This window comes from Talpa occidentalis, unplaced genomic scaffold (assembly GCF_014898055.3).
Source record: "Talpa occidentalis isolate TD23 unplaced genomic scaffold, MPIMG_talOcc4v2.1 talOcc4.8, whole genome shotgun sequence".
NCBI lineage: Eukaryota > Metazoa > Chordata > Mammalia > Eulipotyphla > Talpidae > Talpa > Talpa occidentalis.
Genome location: NW_023605194.1, coordinates 97036187 through 97054054, shown reverse-complemented (window position 1 = coordinate 97054054; position 17868 = coordinate 97036187). Strand labels below are relative to the sequence as shown.

General features: G+C 41.7%; 1 protein-coding gene across 2 annotated transcripts in view; it reads right to left on the bottom strand.

Moving 5' to 3' along the window:
- CDCA2 (cell division cycle associated 2) overlaps positions 1 to 17811 on the bottom strand; it is a 41231-nt gene extending 23420 nt beyond the window's left edge. The window contains exons 1-8 of one of the 2 annotated variants that reach the window (XM_037495841.2): positions 16922 to 17014; positions 16446 to 16512; positions 16177 to 16347; positions 14385 to 14539; positions 6789 to 6939; positions 4767 to 4966; positions 2795 to 2879; positions 491 to 699 (exon numbers count right to left, since the gene is read on the bottom strand). In XM_037495841.2, the coding sequence (XP_037351738.1) occupies positions 491 to 699; positions 2795 to 2879; positions 4767 to 4966; positions 6789 to 6939; positions 14385 to 14539; positions 16177 to 16347; positions 16446 to 16512; positions 16922 to 16963 (1080 nt within the window). In that variant the 5' untranslated portion in view covers positions 16964 to 17014. Of the gene's footprint in view, positions 1 to 490; positions 700 to 2794; positions 2880 to 4766; positions 4967 to 6788; positions 6940 to 14384; positions 14540 to 16176; positions 16348 to 16445; positions 16513 to 16921; positions 17015 to 17423 lie in introns of those variants that run through there. The other variant, XM_054690637.1, reaches the window with a different exon arrangement.
- Positions 17812 to 17868: the final 57 nt, after the last annotated feature.

The window sequence follows — 17868 nt, the reverse complement described above, 5'->3', positions numbered from 1 at the left end:
CACCCTCCCGCACTTCTGACTGTACCCAGTGCTTGTATAAATAAATAAATAAATCTTTAAAAAAAAAAATGTAACTTAAACCTTGTCTGAAGTTCTGCTGCTGTATACATACAATATATGCCAGAATAGTCAATAGAAATGACTCAAAAAAGTAAAAAAATACTAATTCGTTCCCATCAACGTACTTCTCATCTAGCCTGGTTTAGTGACTGCATTCCTATAAAAGACCATATATTTGATTTTTAGATGAAATATTTTGGATAGAAATTACTAATAAACTTACACATAGCTATGAAACATTTCTGAAATATAGTTTACCTATAGATTCTACATACTATATTTCATGTTGTTTATAAAAAAGACGACGGAAAAATTAGGGCAAGACATTTCCTTTGAAACCAGTATGACATGTAACATTTTAGAGTTACTGGTTTTAAAGCAAAATGAACTCTTATACAATTTGCTTTAGGAAATGCAGCTCTATCCTTACCTGTAGACTTTCTTGAAACTGTTTCAATGAAGGTTTCTTCAGCACAGAGCGAAGTATGAAGGTTTCTGAGGATGGAATGTCCCTCTTGCACAATGGAGCAACTGGGGACTTGACTCCCAGGCCTGTGTCTGTGCTCACTTCCCTGAATTTGCCAAATGAAACAGTGCCACTTGATCCTTTGTCCTCTGCGCAGTTAGCAACCTTGATTCCTTCAAAATAAACATGTGACTCTAAGAGGGGGACAGCATCTGAGTCTGTCTGTACTAGACCAAACTGATTATGTATTTACAAAGGGACTATTATGCTATTAAGAAATTCAATCCAAATACAGTTGGCCCAGGGAGTAACCTCTGGCAGTTCATTTAGAAATATATAAAGAAGACCGAGTAATGGCACTGGTCACCCTGAAACCATTAAGGTCATGGTGGTCTTTTCTTGCTTCTGTTTATCCTCCAAGAACAAGGTGGGCTTGCAACAATGGGACAAAAATACCCCTATCATTTTAAAGGGGGGGGGGAAACGACACCAATCTTTCCTAAGGTGACAAGCTGTGCTTCCTAGTGCAGCCCCAGAAAAGTGTTCACTGTCCTTGGGATGAGATCTCACTGGCTGGCCAGAAAATAGCCATGGAAGACAGAACAAATATGCCCACTCATGCTTAGATCTATCAAATTCAGAAGTAAAGGGTGCTGAGTCTCAATCCAAATAAAAATCAGACTTTACCAACTTGTATTTTCTACCCTAAGTCACATCCTCAGGGAGACTGATTTGAAAGCCTTGCCTCCAGTCTCCTGTCAGGTCATGATTTCTGACTTCTGCACCATCGTGTAATGTGCTTACATTTGGCAACAAAGCCAACTCTGGGTGCCGCCAAATAACCAGTTTAAAACATTGAATTCAGCACTAGATTCCTTTAATCAAGACTTGTCTTTCTCTGTCTCACGCAATATTAAGGCCAGTGAAGTTTGAACATGGTTATATTGGCTCTTGTGATGTTCCCACTCAGATAGGAAAGTGTCTGGCATGATGGCAGTGTTTATTGACTATGCTTCATACATTCTATAACTATGACCAAAGAATATGTCACTTCTACTACAAAGTACCATGAAACAGAGCAAAGAGATATGGTGAAGCATCTTATTTTATCTAGAAAACAAACTCATAACCCAACTCCGTGCTTTATCCACCCACCCATCGTCTGCTCCATTGTATGATCACAGTTAACAAGTCCAAGCAGATGGACACGACAATTGTTGAAAGACGCTCTTTTTCAGATTGAAAGGAAATGATATCAGAGGATAATTCAGTTCTTCAACAAGAAATGAAGAACATTTGAAATAAAGATCAATTTGTCTGCTCCCAAATATGCATGATCACTTAACGCAAGAAGATAGCATCTTGTGATATAGATGCTAGCTAGTTATGGTGTGATGGACCAGGAAGACATGGGGGGCAGATAGGAGCTAGATTTAGTCTGTCAAGTTTCTAATTTTCACATGAAAGATGCAAAAAATTAACATTAAGTAGGCTGTAAAAAATTCAGGGTGTATATTGCAATCCCTTAAGTAACCAATCATTAGGAAAAAACAAGATGCAGTGAGGTATAGTTTAAAAAGTAACGGGTAAATGAATATCTAAGATATTTTCAAATAAAACCAAAAAAGAGCAAACAGAGAAAAAAAACACACAAAGAACAAACAGAAATTATATTACAAACCAGATTTACATCAAACTGTATCAACCATGACTTTATAAATATTAATGAGTTAAATATTCCAACTGAAAGGAAGAGATTCTCAGAACAGATAAAAAGCAAAACTCAAGTACTCGTCTATAAAGTTTCACTTTAAAGATAAAGACACAGGTAGAGTGAAAGCAAATCTGATACCTTCCTGGTGACTTTTGTTCAGTACAAGCAGAATGACTTTGGGAAAAGCAATGCAAATTTAGGTCTTGAATGCTATTTCCTTTTCACATGCTTAAAAACCCCAAATACATGTACCATTTTCTCTAAGAAACTTCCTTGTTAATATGTCCAGTCTATTGTTCACTATAAACAATACATAGAGTCTATCGGTTTGGAAATATTTTACTAATTCTTACTCAGAGCAGTCAAAAAAGAAAATATTATCTCTCACATAATGAGAATTCTGAAATATTTCTGCTAGCCAATGAGTTCCTAAAATGTAATGATCTTCATTTTCTAAAATGTTAGCATATAGGTTCACCACATAAAGGTATACACTCAACAAATATTTCAAGGGGTTAATTGGCACATATACGAAGGAAAAATTAAATACTTACCACTTGAAGCCTCTGTGAGATTTAAAATTGGAACAGACTCTTCAACCAAATATCCAGATTGTGTTAAACAAGACTCAGAAGATTTCTTGGGGGGGAAAAAAATTCAATTTATTACTTATAGCAGCCCTGTGGTTTTGCTTTCTGAAAAATTCAATTTATTACTTATAGCAGCCCTGTGGTTTTGCTTTCTGAAATGTCAGTTACTTGCAGTCAACTGAGGCTGAAAAATATTACACAAAATAAGGTATTTTGAGAGATACCATAATCTCTTAACTTTTATTACAGTATATTGTTATAAGTGCTGTTTTATTATTATGCATGGCTGTTAATCTTTTACTGTTCCTAGTTTATAAGTTAAACTTTATCACCAATATGTACATACAAGAAAAAACAGAACATATAGGGTCCAGTACTATTAGCAATTTCATGCAGCCACTGGAGTTCCTAGGAGATGTCCCAAGGATAAGGGAACTACTGTATTCATTCTAACTGCCTCCTGAACATTCCACCAAGCAATTTTCAGTTCCGAAGGAAAAGATGATAGGACATATTTTTTTACCCTACCAACTGAAGTCTCGAAAATTATGTTAAGTGCTTTCTTTAAAGAGGAAATGCTTTACAATCATCATTCAAACAACACAAGGTATCAACAGTTATGATAGGAAAACTGTTAGTGACCAGCATAGAAACCACACTCACATTCATGTGGAAATCATTTCTGCATCGTGATTGATGTCCAAACAACCAAAATTATTTTTATTATTATTTTTTAAGATTTATTTATTCATATATACAAGAACCAGGGTACAGGCCAGATGTGCGGGAGAGTGAGAGGATTCACCAGAGACAGAGTTGGGAACAGAACAGGCAGACTGACTGAAATACACTGCTGGGGGGAGCAGCGGGTCAAAACCGCGCTGCAGAGGCTGCAGACAGCTTCACAGCGCTGCGCTCAACTGCCTGCGCCCTCAGGGGAGGCCCCAATCAAAATTCTAAGGAACAATTATTATTGGTACTGTCGGGTGATTATTTTACATATTAGCTAGAATCCAGCAGAAGACATTATAATATAACTCTGAAATAGAGATGAAACCTACTAGATCCTGAAGATTCTTCAATGACTATCATTTTTATTATGTCAGTCTAAATAAGATCAAAAGGAAGGTGCTGCACCTGTGTGACAGAGAAGGTGCAAAAGATTCAATGCTAATGGCATTAGGTGTTTCCTCTCACTGAAGAAACGGGAACTTGCTGGACTAACAGTATAAGAGAGAGTCAGCCATGAGAGAACCAGCTCCCCACTGACATTAGAGTGAAGGTCAAGAATCTTCAGAAATATTATTTAATTCATGTTAGTGTCTTTGGTCATCTTGACAGGCTATAGGTAGTTACAAGCAACAAAAACCCCTACAGTTACTTGAAACAAGTGAACAAATAAACTAATTGCTATACTGCACCCTTCTTCTTAGCCAGGATTATAGCAGCTAAGGGCAGCAATACCGAAGTGCAAGATCCTCAGCCTAAAGAGCACCGTCCATACGTAATCTTCACCTAATTTACCAGCTATGTGTAAACAATACGCTCATCTGTCTGCCTCCCTCAGCTCAATGGCAGGATGTGATTCTCACTCTTGTACCATGAGCATCCAGAACAGCAGCCTATAGGCAGAGACCACAGGACTTAATCTCCTCTCAGAAAGTGTTCTTCATAATCAAAAGCAACACATTTATCAAAATGGTCTCTAATAACAAACCAACTAACAACAAACATTAACTACTAGGACACACACACACACAACACACACACACACACACACACACAAGCATGTGTGTAATTCAAAACCTGTGATATAGCAATATAGCAGAACTAGTTACTATCACTGAAAAAGGGTTTCAGCATTCTTTCAACATTCTTAAAACTGCCTGGTCAGAAAGCCAAAGCTTCATTTTTCTGTTTCCAGCAAGTGAATTACCTCGGAAACTTTGGCAAGAGATGTTTCAGCAGCACATATTCTGTCTGTATTGGCAGAAGTGACAACACTGAAGATCTGGAGGTTAAGTGCATCAGTTAGACTCTCTTCAGAGTTGCTCTGTGAGGATATTCTCCGACGTTTGGATGATAACTTCGCAGGGAACTCAGACTGTTGACACTCACCGACACTTTGTTTTTTGGCTTTTTATAGAAAGTAACATATAACCAAAAAACACAGGCATAAATATTTTCTTATACAACATCACTTTAAAACTTCATATATCATAATAATAGCAAAATTTAATGTCTGAGTTTATTAATTAAGAGAAACATCTAATACATTCTTTTATCCAAAAAAGCTAGTATAACTGAAAGGCAAGAAAACATGACTACTAAAAAATAATAAATTTAACTGCTAGAAATAATGTTTTTCAGACTTTATACTAAGTCATGCTAAAAAATACACTGGAATTTTTGAGATGTTACCTTATTCTGTCTTCACATTTACAATGAAATCTTTTGAACATTTTAATGGTAGTAATTCTATTCTAATGCTGGCTTTGCTTATATTATGTGTGATTTTATGAAAAAGCCACAACATGCCTCAGTTCTTCCTAAAGGTAACAAATCATGTTCCTACAAAAAGGTAATTTAATCATCAGCAGACCTCTAGTGGTTATGTAAATAAAATACTTAAAAATTCAGGAAAACATAAATTACAAACTACATATACAAAGAGTACTGGTAGTGGATCACGCACAGAAGAAGTAGAAGAACTGGACTTAAGTCTCCGTAGCACACTGCATGCAGGCAGGTCCTGAAATGTATTTGAAGATGGTTCAAGAAACCAAAGCAGAATCATTTGGAACACTGGGGTGCAGAGGTTGTGACAGTTACAGTAAGGACAAGATTTTGTCTAATTCTGGTGTTTGAAATGCTTTGTACTTAGAAAATCAAAAGTGGCAGATAAAATAACCCAATGAGGGCCTCCTCAGTGGCTCAGTGGGTTGAGGGCAGCACGGTGAAGCTGTCCACAGCCTCTGCAGCACCGGTTCGATTCCCAGATGGCCAGGGAGATTCCCACATGGCGAGGCTGACCTCTCCTCTCTAGCCTACTACTCCCCTCAGCAGTGTACTTCGGTCCTTCTGCTGTTTTGCTCCCTACTCTGTCTCTGGTGAATTCTCTCACCCTCCCGCACCACTGGCCTGTAACCCAGTGTTTGTATAAATAAATCGATCTTTTTTAAAAAATAAATAACCCAATGAATTACAACCTATAAGTTATGGTCAAGAATATGCCCAGATTAGACACATCAATTTATAAAGTCATTGGGTACTTGATATTCGTACCAGTGCTTGCCAAACTTAATAATCCTTTAAATATCAAGGTTTTCACATTCAAAATTAGCTCATAAGTTAAAATGATCTAATCAGTCCCAACATTTTTAACACTTAAAACTTAACGTGGAAATATACATTTAGGAATGCTTGATATTAGGGCTTTTCCCCCAAGAAAAACCAGAAATCCAGATTTTTTTTTTTTAAACTGAATCCTTTTATAGTCACAGTTCTTTTTTTTTTTTTTTTTAAGATTTATTTATTTCTACATACAAGAAGTGGGTGGTACAGGTCAGAGGTGTGGGGAGTGAGAGGATTCACCAGAGACAGAGTGGGGAACAGAACAGGCAGACTGTCTGAAATACACTGCTGAGGGGAGCAGTGGGCGAGACAGGAGAGGTCTGCTGCGCCATGTGGGTCAGCTACCTGGCCGGGGATTGAACTTGCGCTGCAGTGGATGCTGATTGCTTCATAGGTTGCGTCTTAACCCCTTGTGCCACCAGGAAGGCCCCCTAGAAATCCATATTTTTGTATGAAATGTCCCAAAGTTTAACGTCAGGCTTCATTTAGAAATAGAATTGTGCTATGAAGGGCTACTTTCACACTATGAAATTAATTTTTTTTATATATAGCAGAGGCCCATGTAAACAAGTAAGTTCAAAGTGACTGAATTCTTTCTACTTACGCATGTCTGCTGTCTCAAACTCTCCTCCTGCCTCTGAGAATTCAGGGTCGTCAGTCATTTTCTCATTTTCCTTTATGGAGCAAAAAGCTGACTGGAAGGAGGATAATCGTTCCCTTAAAGAATTAACATTTCGATACAGACCAGGGCTGCTCTGTGGAAATACAGATATGAAGAGGGTATTATAAGTCAAATTAAAGTTTCTATAGTTGAGGCCTATAAACACTGAATCTAAAACTAAATGCACAGAGGCTTTTCAAAGATCAAAGAGAACTGGGGAGTGGAGCGCAGCACCCCACCCCCGTCCTGGAGCCTCACACAGCTAGCTGGGATGTGCACTGACATCACTGCAGTTTCCCTACTGCGCCTCCCATTTTTAGCAAAACCTGAGCAAAGAGGAAGAGCCTCACGCCACACATGGCTGCGGAGCTCCAGGATGGTCAACGCTGATGCAAACAGATCCATGAGCCAGACAAGTCTGGAGGCAATGGGAAACTCTTCCAAAAGGCACCAGACAAAACACATCCCCAGTTATCTGGGGACCAACCAACTCTTAAAAAGGATTATTTTTGGCTCTCGTTCATATCTTAGAACACAAAACCTTAGACAGCCTTATTAGATCAAATTTGCAGGAAAGGGCCTCCCCGGTGGCGCAGCGGTTGAGCGCTGGGTTAAGAAGCTGCCCACGGCCTCTGTGGCGCCGGTTCGATCCCCGGCTGCTCCCCGGCCACCGGAGGAGGGTCCCACATGGCGTGCAGACCTCTCCTGCCGCCCGCTGCTCCCCTCAGCAGTGTACTTTGGTCCTTCTGCCTGCTCTGCTCCCCGCTCTGGCTCTGGTGAATTCTCTCACCCTCCCGCGCTTCTGACTGTACCCAGTGCATGTATAAACAAAACAAACAAACAAACCAGCAAACAAATAAATAAAGCATGCCTCTATAAAAAAAAAAAAAAAAAAAAAAAAAATTTGCAGGAAAGATGTTTCCCACACAAATGCTTGAGAGAGGTGAGTCCAAGAGACGTGGAGAACACCAGAAAAAACTGAATCCCGGAACTGGGACAAGGAAGAAGGAAAGGAAGAACATGCCTATTTGGAAATTTTTACCAAAAGGTCTGCTAAAAGTAACTATTGAAAATCATCTGCATGATGCCTTTGTCAAGCATAGGTCCCAGGTTATGGAGTTGAATCCAAGCTATTCTAACTACTCATTGCCATCCACACATCCTTTCTGCTAGATACCCACCCTCTCATCTACCCTCTCTCCTTTGGCTTTCCCCAGCTAAGTGGTCCTGATTTCATGAAACCTCACCTCTTTAGAACTGAAAGCCATTCATTGAAAATACAGAGCCAAACTGTTGGTCTAATAAGCATAGGAGCGCTCTAGAAATTATGCTAACAGGATTTTAGCCAGAGTCAAGAAATTCACACTAACTGGGATAGAAATGTCGGATAAATCCAAGCAATAGACAATTTAAGAATTCAGTTTACCACGGAAATGAATTAGCAATTAAGTTCTTTATCCAGGTTTTTTTATTTTATTTTTTTTCCTTGAACATTCAGACAAACATAGTGCCACTATTTGGAGACAGTGACAATTTGAAAAAATTATATCAGCAGGTAAACATTAAAGTGAAAAATTACCTCCCTCTAAGGGATGGAAGAAAATCAGTTAAGATCTTGAAGTCATGTTTGATGGTGAATCTCTCACATGCTTGATTCTTTTCCCAGTTAAATACATTCATAAAACAAATGCTATTACATAATAAGAGAACATATGAAATTCAAATGTAGTTGATGATGTAAACCTTTATGACATAAACAGCACAGGACATTCATAATTTGAGGCACTTTGAAAACTACTTAAAACAAATTAAAATTTCCCTTAGCAAAACTGTTTCTTATCTATTTCCTGATAGAGAATGAGAACAAGGTTCATATGTAAAAAGCAAATGAAACATTCAAAATGTACTTCTTTTTGGTATTTTTGTCACATCAATTGTGTTGGTCACGCAATAGCTCTCCTTCCATGTACCAGAAACGGTTTCAGGAGCTCAGCATACAGGTGAGAAATTACCTTCTTGAGTGAAATTCTGAAAACATATTAATATAGTTTCAGGCACAGCTGCTATTGAGAAAACAGAAATAATGTGATTAACTAAAAGTGCTGCTTTAGCTTGCTCTCTACCTAAGTCACAACTGAAAACAATATAATGAGAAATTAGTGGTTAAGAGAAGATATTTTGGGTGGGAGGGCATTCTGAAGAACAAGAACAAAGGCCTCCAGCAGAAACAGGCTGTGGCAGGAAGGTCAGGTTGCCCAAGGAATGGCAGGAGTGGGGGAGATGAGCGGGTCAGGCAGGGCTCAGAACAGAGGGGGCAATAAAGACTTTAAGAAGGGACTTCGATTTAATTCTACTCTTCACAGGAAGCAGTGAGAAAGTTTGTTTTTTTGTTTAAAGATTTATTTATGCATACAAGAACTGGGGTACAGGCCAGAGATTGGGAGGGCGGTGAGAGGATCCCCCAGAGACAGAGTGGGGAACAGAACAGGCAGATTGACTGAAAAACGCTGCTGAGGGGAGCAGCGGGTGAGACAGGAGAGGTCTGCTGTGCCATGTGGGTTGCTCCCTGGCCGCCGGGGATCGAACTCGTGCTGCAGAGGCTGTGGATTGCTTTATAGTGTGGTGCTTACACCCTTGCACCACCATGGAGGTCCCATGAGAAGGTTTTTAAGCAGCAGAATGAATGAATGCCTTGATTTCTATTTTAACTGTGTCCTTGACTGCTCAGTGAAATGATGGCTGTATTAAGGAAGGTGGGAAGTAAAGAAAGTAGTTAGAAGAAAGCAGTTGGTGACCCAGGCAGGAATCACAGTAGAGCTGAAGAAGTGGAGCTTCAGGGACATAGGAATTGCAGGTAGATGTTGGAAATGGAGCCCAAAAGATGGCAAGTTAGATGTGGGAGATGGGGAAGAATGAACAAAGCAGACAGGTTAGAGTAGCTTGCGTAACTGGAAGATTGTGGCATGTATTAACTGGGGAAGTGGACTAGAGGAACTGGTGGGGAGTAGAAACTGTAGCTTGGTTGTGGTCGTCTAATGCTTATTAGAACACCCAAGTGGAAATGATGACTAGGCAACTATTATCTCCAGGTCTTGAGTTCTAGGGAGCTTTGGGCCAGTTACACATAATTTTGGGCCATCAATCTATAGATGATGTTCAAAGCCATGAGAATGGGTTAGACTGCTTAAGGAAAGCAAAAAAGGCAAAGGAAGCATTACCTCAAGCATTTTTAAGGAAAAAATTGAAAAAATAGTTGGAACCAGCAAATGAAACAGTAGAAATGACCAGTGACACAGGTCAGTGTGGTATCCCAGAAACCAAGTGAACAGTGTTTTCAAGAGAGTGTGGTAAAACCTACCAAGAGTTACTAAAGTTACCTCTTCTTACTAAAAAAGAATACCTAGATTTAATCTTTGTCTTGACAAAGCACAGACTATCTGGCCAATGATGACAGGTCCTTTTAGTGAATGGCAGAAACAAAAGCCCTAGTGGAGTGGCCAGCAGTAGAGGGAGGGAAGGAAGAACAAGTCCTGTGCACAGACCTTTACTGTAATGGAGAGGCACAGAAATGGGACACCACAAGGGTCTAGGAACAGTTAAGAGACACTGAAGTTATCCTTAACTGCAGGAGAAAAATCAGCTCAGAATAACATACATGGCCACAATACTGTAAACATCTAATGCTGGCGTGACCAAGCTACAGGGAAGGTACAGAGGAAGGGAAGCAATACGTATGTATGTGTATAACAAAAGGGGCCTCCCTAGTGGCCTAGAGGTTAAGTCTCAGCGCCATCATCTCTACAACTTCAGTTCTACCTCTAGTCAGGGAGTTAACCCACATGGAGCAGCAGACCTCTCCTGTTTTGCCCACTGCTCCCCTTAGCAGAGTATTTCAGTAAATCTGCCTGTTCTGCTCCCCACTCAGTCTCAGGTGACTCCTCTTACCACCCCCAACTCTGACCTACACCCCAGTTCTTCTATGCAGGGGAAAAAAAAACCCACAGGTATGAAGAAGAGGAGTAATTCTTCACTGTCCATGGTGAAAATCTACAGTTAATGCTTAACGTTGAAAGATTACGAAATAGCAGAAGCAGCATGGTATTAAGAGAGAGATACCAAAAGCACCAGCTAAAAAAGAAGAAAATGGAAGCTCTGAAAAAGGACAAATGTGAGGAAAAGGAAGTTATATGATGCTGTTTTTATTTTTAAAAGAAAGAAAAACCCTATAGGGCCAGTTGATTGTTTAAATACCTGCCTACATGATACCTATATTTATATAAAATTCTTAAAACTTCAGAAAAGTACTGGTGAGAAAATTTCACACCGTTGGAATATGGACTCTAGTAGGGAAATGGTAAGATAATGTGGGGGAAAACCATGAAAGGAGGTAAGAGCAATAGTTTAGGAGGCTTCGATGAGAGAACTATTAAGGCAACTTAAACAGATGAAACGCAGTGGGGAGAGACCGCAGAGAAAGATCTCAACAATGACACACCATCAAGTGCCGCCTAAGAGGGTGGCTGTGGCAGGGGAGAGAACTAGGTCACTGGCGTGATAGAAGTCGGGACCTGCAATGACCCGGATGCTGGACTGGCCCTTGTATATGCTGATACACTCAATAAAGAAAACAAGACAATGCTGGAATTTTCCCCTCTAAAGTGTTTTTTTTCCCCTGAGATGGAGAAAATCTGCAGAATTATTTAAGCGTATAGGCCCTTATACTTTACCAAAAACCCAAAATGTTCCACTAGTTGATCTGAGAACATGTCAGTAGATTAGAACATGTAACTATCTTAAATTGCTTTATTCATGCATTCAGTGGACTTGTTGATCAAGGAAAGAGAAGGAATGAGAACTGAAATATTAAGTTGTAATAATCACTAAAACAAAAACCTCAAGGGCATTTACAACAGAGGCAAATCTCAGCGGTGAAAGGCCAATTAGTGACTTGTTCACAAAAACTCAAAAGTCCTTATTTTTTAACAATCCTGGATTCTAGAAATATATATTCAAGTAATTCTTTAAGTACAGTCATGATATATTTGGCTGTGGTAATAACATGCAGATACATATATCTTTAAAAAAATGAGAGGAAAAAAATTAAAGCAAATATGGAATGTCAACAAAAAATGACTTAGGCCTGAGAGCTGAAGCTGAAATGAAGAGAAGCTCTTTAGTGTGGTTTGACAACAGGAAACAAGCAGACCTGCTGCAGACCCCCCATGAGGCTCTGGTATCTAAACAAAAGCAATAGGTAGGACTCACAACAGAAACAACTTTGAAACTAGCAGCAGCCCTGGAACCCACAGATCCCTCCACAAACAAGAAAGGTTTATCACTGAACTTTACATAAACTATACCCTTTTTAAAATCTCTGTATTTATAAATATATTGGCTGAGACAGTACAGAATATGTCAAACTGTAAGGCTGTTTTTTTATGGTTTGACTAAGACAAGTATTTTTTCATGCACATAATTCATTTTTTACAATGAGCAGTATGTCTTGCCTGCCAACAACAAAAAAGACCCCCATATACTGAATATCAAATAACCCTAAACCGTGAAATATAGTAATTTTAATACCCTCTGCAGACTTTAACAAATCAGATAACCAAATAATTATCAGTTAAACTGTAAATATTCCCATGTTAACTATATGAAATTAATTATAACAATAATCAAGCTGTTATCATCACATAATCTGTGCTTGTCTCTCTTTCCTCACAACTTTTGATTACAGAGAGTTTTATGTGCTGTAACGTCCAAAACAGGGGGGAGAGGAGCCTTTGCTTTTCCGAGGGGACACAGATATTCAGGACTTTTGAACTCTAGGAAGAGCTGAAGGCAGAAGGCTGTGCACCATAACTGGAATTTTTCCAAGTTTTCCCAACAAACAATGAAACTTTCACTATATTCCAATGAAAAAGTGAACTTATTGTCCCATGTGGAAATGCTGTCCCACCTGGAAATCAATGTTGAACATGGACGTTGAAAGAGTTATGAGATACTGAATGGCTTTCCAGAGGAGTTTTCTATTTTGCAAACTTTTTTCTAGTTAATATCCACTTTTCTGTGATGAGAGAAAGCACAAACCCAGAACCTGCACACTGAGCTCCGAGTAAGATTTTTAAAGTATTCTACTTTTAAATATGAATAATGAAGGATCACAGCCATCTGGAGAAAGAGCTAAGCATGAGACAGAGTCTGAAAAGCCAGGCCACAAAATGGAATCTGTAGGAAAAGAGATGCCATAAAATGAGGAAGAAAACTTCCAATAGAACTGTCATGTCCTCAACAATCCAAATGAAAGACACCCATTCATGAAATTTTATAATACCAGAAACAGAGCTTCCAGAATCGAAAAAGCAGGCCACATAAAGGATGGGGAACCAAAATACTTGTTGAATGAATGAATGAGTGGAATCTTGCTTGACCTCTGTACAGTCACATTTCCAAAATTGATGGAAAATATTTCCAAAATAGATTTCTACACTAGATTAGAACAGCAATTCCAATGTGGTGGTAGAGTAAAATTCATCGGATATGCAGAGGATTCAAGGACTCAGGATTGCTGGGATCTGTAGACAAACTTTGAGAACCACTGTACTATCCTCTACAGCCTCATGTACAGTGGTAAAGCAGTTGCAATCTAAGGGTATTTTAAAATAGGAAGTCCAATATCAAAAGAGTAAAAGTTGTCATTCTTCAAGAAGGGTAAGCTGGCACTATGCCTTTCATAGTAAGCCTTTACAGAAACATTATGTAAATCCTACTAAATACTTTCAACTTTTTTTAGAAGCTGTATACTTGCAAAAATCTCAAAAAAATATCTGATGTCTTCCCCATCATCAGACAAATAATTTTCTCCCTGCCATCAGGTTGTCCCACATATTATTTTGTTCCGGGGGACTCTTACCCCTCCATGCCAACACATGATGTCATGAAAAAACTAGCGACTTAGAGAAAACAGATTAAAAGGAAAAGGTCCAGAAACACTGCCTTCCCTCATCACAGGAAAGTAGACGTTAACTAGAAAAAAGTTTGCAAAATAGAAAACTCCTCTGGAAAGCCATTTAGTATCTCATAACTTTTTTTTTTTTTTAATAGAGGCATGTTTATTTGTTTGTTTGTTTGTTTTGTTTATACATGCACTGGGTACAGTCAGAAGCGCGGGAGGGTGAGAGAATTCACCAGAGCCAGAGCCGGGAGCAGAGCAGGCAGAAGGACCAAAGTACACTGCTGAGGGGAGCAGCGGGCGGCAGGAGAGGTCTGCGCGCCATGTGGGACCCTCCTCTGGTGGCCGGGGAGCACCCGGGGATCGAACCGGCGCCGCTGAGGCCGCGGGCAGCTTCGCAACCCAGCGCTCAACCGCTGCGCCACCGGGGAGGCCCATCATAACTTTTTTAAAATCCATGTTCAACATCACATTATGCTAACTGCACATTCTCTATACCATAGAAAGAAAAATCTCTCTCCAGATCTAAGCTAAAACATTTTCCCCAGAAGAATCTAAAACAAAATCCAGAAGAAAAATCATACCTGAAAAGGGGAATTGTGCACTAAAGGAGACTTCCCTGCATTTTTCAAATTCCGCTGCTGAGCAATGAAACGAATAAGATGATTTGTTTCAGGAGAACCCCGAGCACCAACTGTAGAGCGACGTCTGGATTTTTTAAGGTAGGATGATGACTTTCCTATAACGAAAATTCTCTTTTTAGTAACTTTGCATCATAACATTTTATGTTTCAGGTGTGCATCACTAAAATTATCAACATGTATGTACGTCATCAAATTCATCAGTAAAAGTCCAATTCCATCCTCCATTATACAATGGATCGCTAATATCCAATTTTACCAATCCTTGTGGGCCCCGACAGTGGCTATTTGCTCATACAGTCTAAAAGTTTATTTCTGTTTTATTTAGTTCTTCTGTTTGCATGTTTTCTCTATGTACCACATGAGACTGAAGACTCTCTTTTAAATTGGATCAATACAAGAAAAAACCAGGGCCTGAACTGCAGTGATATACCGCTCCGAGAGGGAACATGATAAGCAGGTGGTACAGAAATCTAGAGAATTATGGGCAAAGTGGCTCCTACAGGATCAGCTGGGCAGGGGTATTTGCCCTGCTGATTTATTTATCAACAGCACCTGGCACATGGAAGGTATTTATTGGGGAAAAAAAAAAAAAACAAGAGCAAATGTTGGGATAAACACAAAAGCACATGTTGGGATAAACACAAGAGCACATTTTAAGGTTCCCATTCTCTGCCCAGAGGTGGTCACGGCTGGCCTTGGACTAAGAGAAAAGCTCTCTACCTGGGCACAGGTAAGCTCACGCTCTTCATTCCTCCAGATCTTTTGTTTCTCGTAGATACCTACCTACCTTCAGCACACCACCCTGAATTCTGACCATACACCTAAACATAAAAAATAAATCCACCTTTTTAAAGGTCTACCTGTGATGTTCTCGATGAGAATAGAGAATGGTGTGTCACTCTGGTCTTGCCTCACTCATGTGTTACCTAGGTGGAGACTTTGATTTTCAAATCCCTCATTTATCCTCACTTTTAGAATGTTTTTCTCTAATTCCATTCTCATTTTCCTTTCTTCTCTAAATCAGATTTCACAAATGGATTTTATTTCGGTTCCTTAAAGGAGATTAGCCCAAGTCCATTTTCTATTTGTGATTTCGAAGGAGGCATACCCCAATCTTTCAATGTTCTATATATTTCTTTCTTTTTTTTTTTAAAAAAAAGATTTATTTATAAAAGCACTGGGTACAGTCAGAAGCACGGGAGGGTGAGAGAATTCACCAGAGCCAGAGCAGGGAGCAGAGCAGGCAGAAGGACTGAAGTACACTGCTGAGGGGAACAGCGGGAGGCAGGAGAGGTCTGCGCGCCATGTGGAACCCTCCTCTGGTGACTGGGGAGCAGCCAAGGATCGAACCGGTGCTGCAGAGGCTGCAGGCAGCTTCGCAACCCAGCGCTCAACCGCTGCGCCACTGGGGAGGCCCTCTATATATTTCTTAATTGCCCTTCAGCAATCTCTAATTTAGGCCAGACATCACTGAACATAAGGGCATCACTTAAGTAATCACTATATCCCATGCATCATGTCAAAAACTATTAAAAATTCACACACACATCCTTCTCCAGTATGGGCGAGAACCACAGCTCTCACTTAGCAATGTTACCCCAGTGGTTCCATGCAGCCATGTCTCCTTAATGAAGAAGGCTGCAGAGGCAATCAACTTAGACAGACATACAAAACTCTTAAAGTTATGTTTAAAACTTTAAAAGCACTGGAGTAGAATGACAGCTTCTCTTACCTGAAGAGTTTTTTACAAAGCTTTCAGGTGTGATTCCCAATTGCTCTACAGTTAGAGTGGAAAAGTTCATAGGCGATTTAAAGGTGTCTGGTGTGCAAAGATTAGGAGTCACTTCTGCTGCTTCCTTATGAGGAGTTACAAATTTACTGCCCAACGTGAAAGAGGCCTTTTCTGAAAGAGACAACATGTTATGAAGGTGAACTGTCCATATCAAGACAATACCCGAGAATGCAACTCCACAGAGAGGCCAGAAAGAGATCACTACATACCACCATCATTAATGGCAGATTCTTTGGTTTCAGGAAGTGAAACCTTGCCTTCGGAAGTGGTATCCACCTAGACAGTTAAAAAGGCGACGAAAAATTACCCTCAAAGTTAATATGACCCAATCGAAATCCTCAACCAAGACTGACCCCCAATGCACTCCACACTGCCATGAAAACAGACGTCCAGAGACTACTTTGGGGACTCAAAATAAAAAGGGAAACTGCTAGAAGCCATTTGCTTTTCGACCTTAGGGAACATCTGGATCCCCTGGCGTCCCTGCTCAGGATGGATGCGGGTTTGCAAATGCCCAGGAACCCTACCCCGGGGGGTGGCGGGGACCCCTGGACCTGCAGTTTGCAGGAGCCCGCGAATGGGCCCGGCGCAGGGCACGGGAGGACACTCGGCCCGGGAGCGGGCCCAGCGGCAGACCCCCGAGCGGCCGCGCCGAGCCTGAAACCCCCCCCGACGCCCGCCCTACCTCGCTCCGGGCTCGGCTCGCCTCTCGGGCTCGGCTCTCCATGCTCGGCCACAGGTGGCCGTCGGCCGCCCCGCGCCGGTCTGGCTCCCCGGTGCCGGAGGGCGCGCTCTGGAGGCGACCGCGGCCCGCCAGGCAGGGGCGGCCCAGGCCGCAGACTCGCCCGGGCCCCGCAGCCCGACCACGCATCCCCCCCGCCGCCGCCGCCGCCCGCCGCCGATTCAAATCCCCGGCCCCGCCCCGCGGCGCCCGGCGTTACTCAGCGATGGCGACTCCGCCGCGCCCGCCGCCCGCACGTGTCCGCGCGCGCCGAGAACCCTCCCAAGCCCCCCGCGCGCTGTCCCCGGGGGCAGCGCAGCCCCGCGGGCGAGGAGAGGCGGCCGCGCGCGCCTCAGCCCACCCTGGCCGGAGAGCGCGGCGCCGGCCACGAGCCCGCGGGGACTACTTTCCGTGAGAATCTTGCGGAGGAACCCGCTGGACGGTGTTTGAAGAAAGGCATCCTCACCTTTTGATTGGATGCTGCAAACTTCGAAAAGAATCATTGCACCAATCCTGACAGAATGTCCGGCAGGTTTTTACCCAATCAGCCAGTCCCAACTGCCGCCGTTCCTTTGTGGGCGGAGAGAGTGGGCGGGGTTACATCCGGCAGACGCTCACTGGGGTTGGTCATTTCCAGTTCTCCACCTCTTCCCTAAACCCCGCCTCCGTATGCAGATGAGGGCTACCTGCTGTTGAGTTTGCGCTTGCTCAGTAGCTGCTCTGGCCGCCGTTAGGCTCCAGGTTCGGCTCTGATTGACGGATAACCCTTCCCGTCTACTACGCGGCCGCCTCTCTTCCCTCCCTCCTCCTGGGCGGGGCTAGTGGGAGTCCGCCCCAGGCCGCGTGATGATTGGCTGAGCGCTGCCGGGCGCTGCCGGTGGATTGGCGGAGCTTAGAGTCCGTCTGGCGCG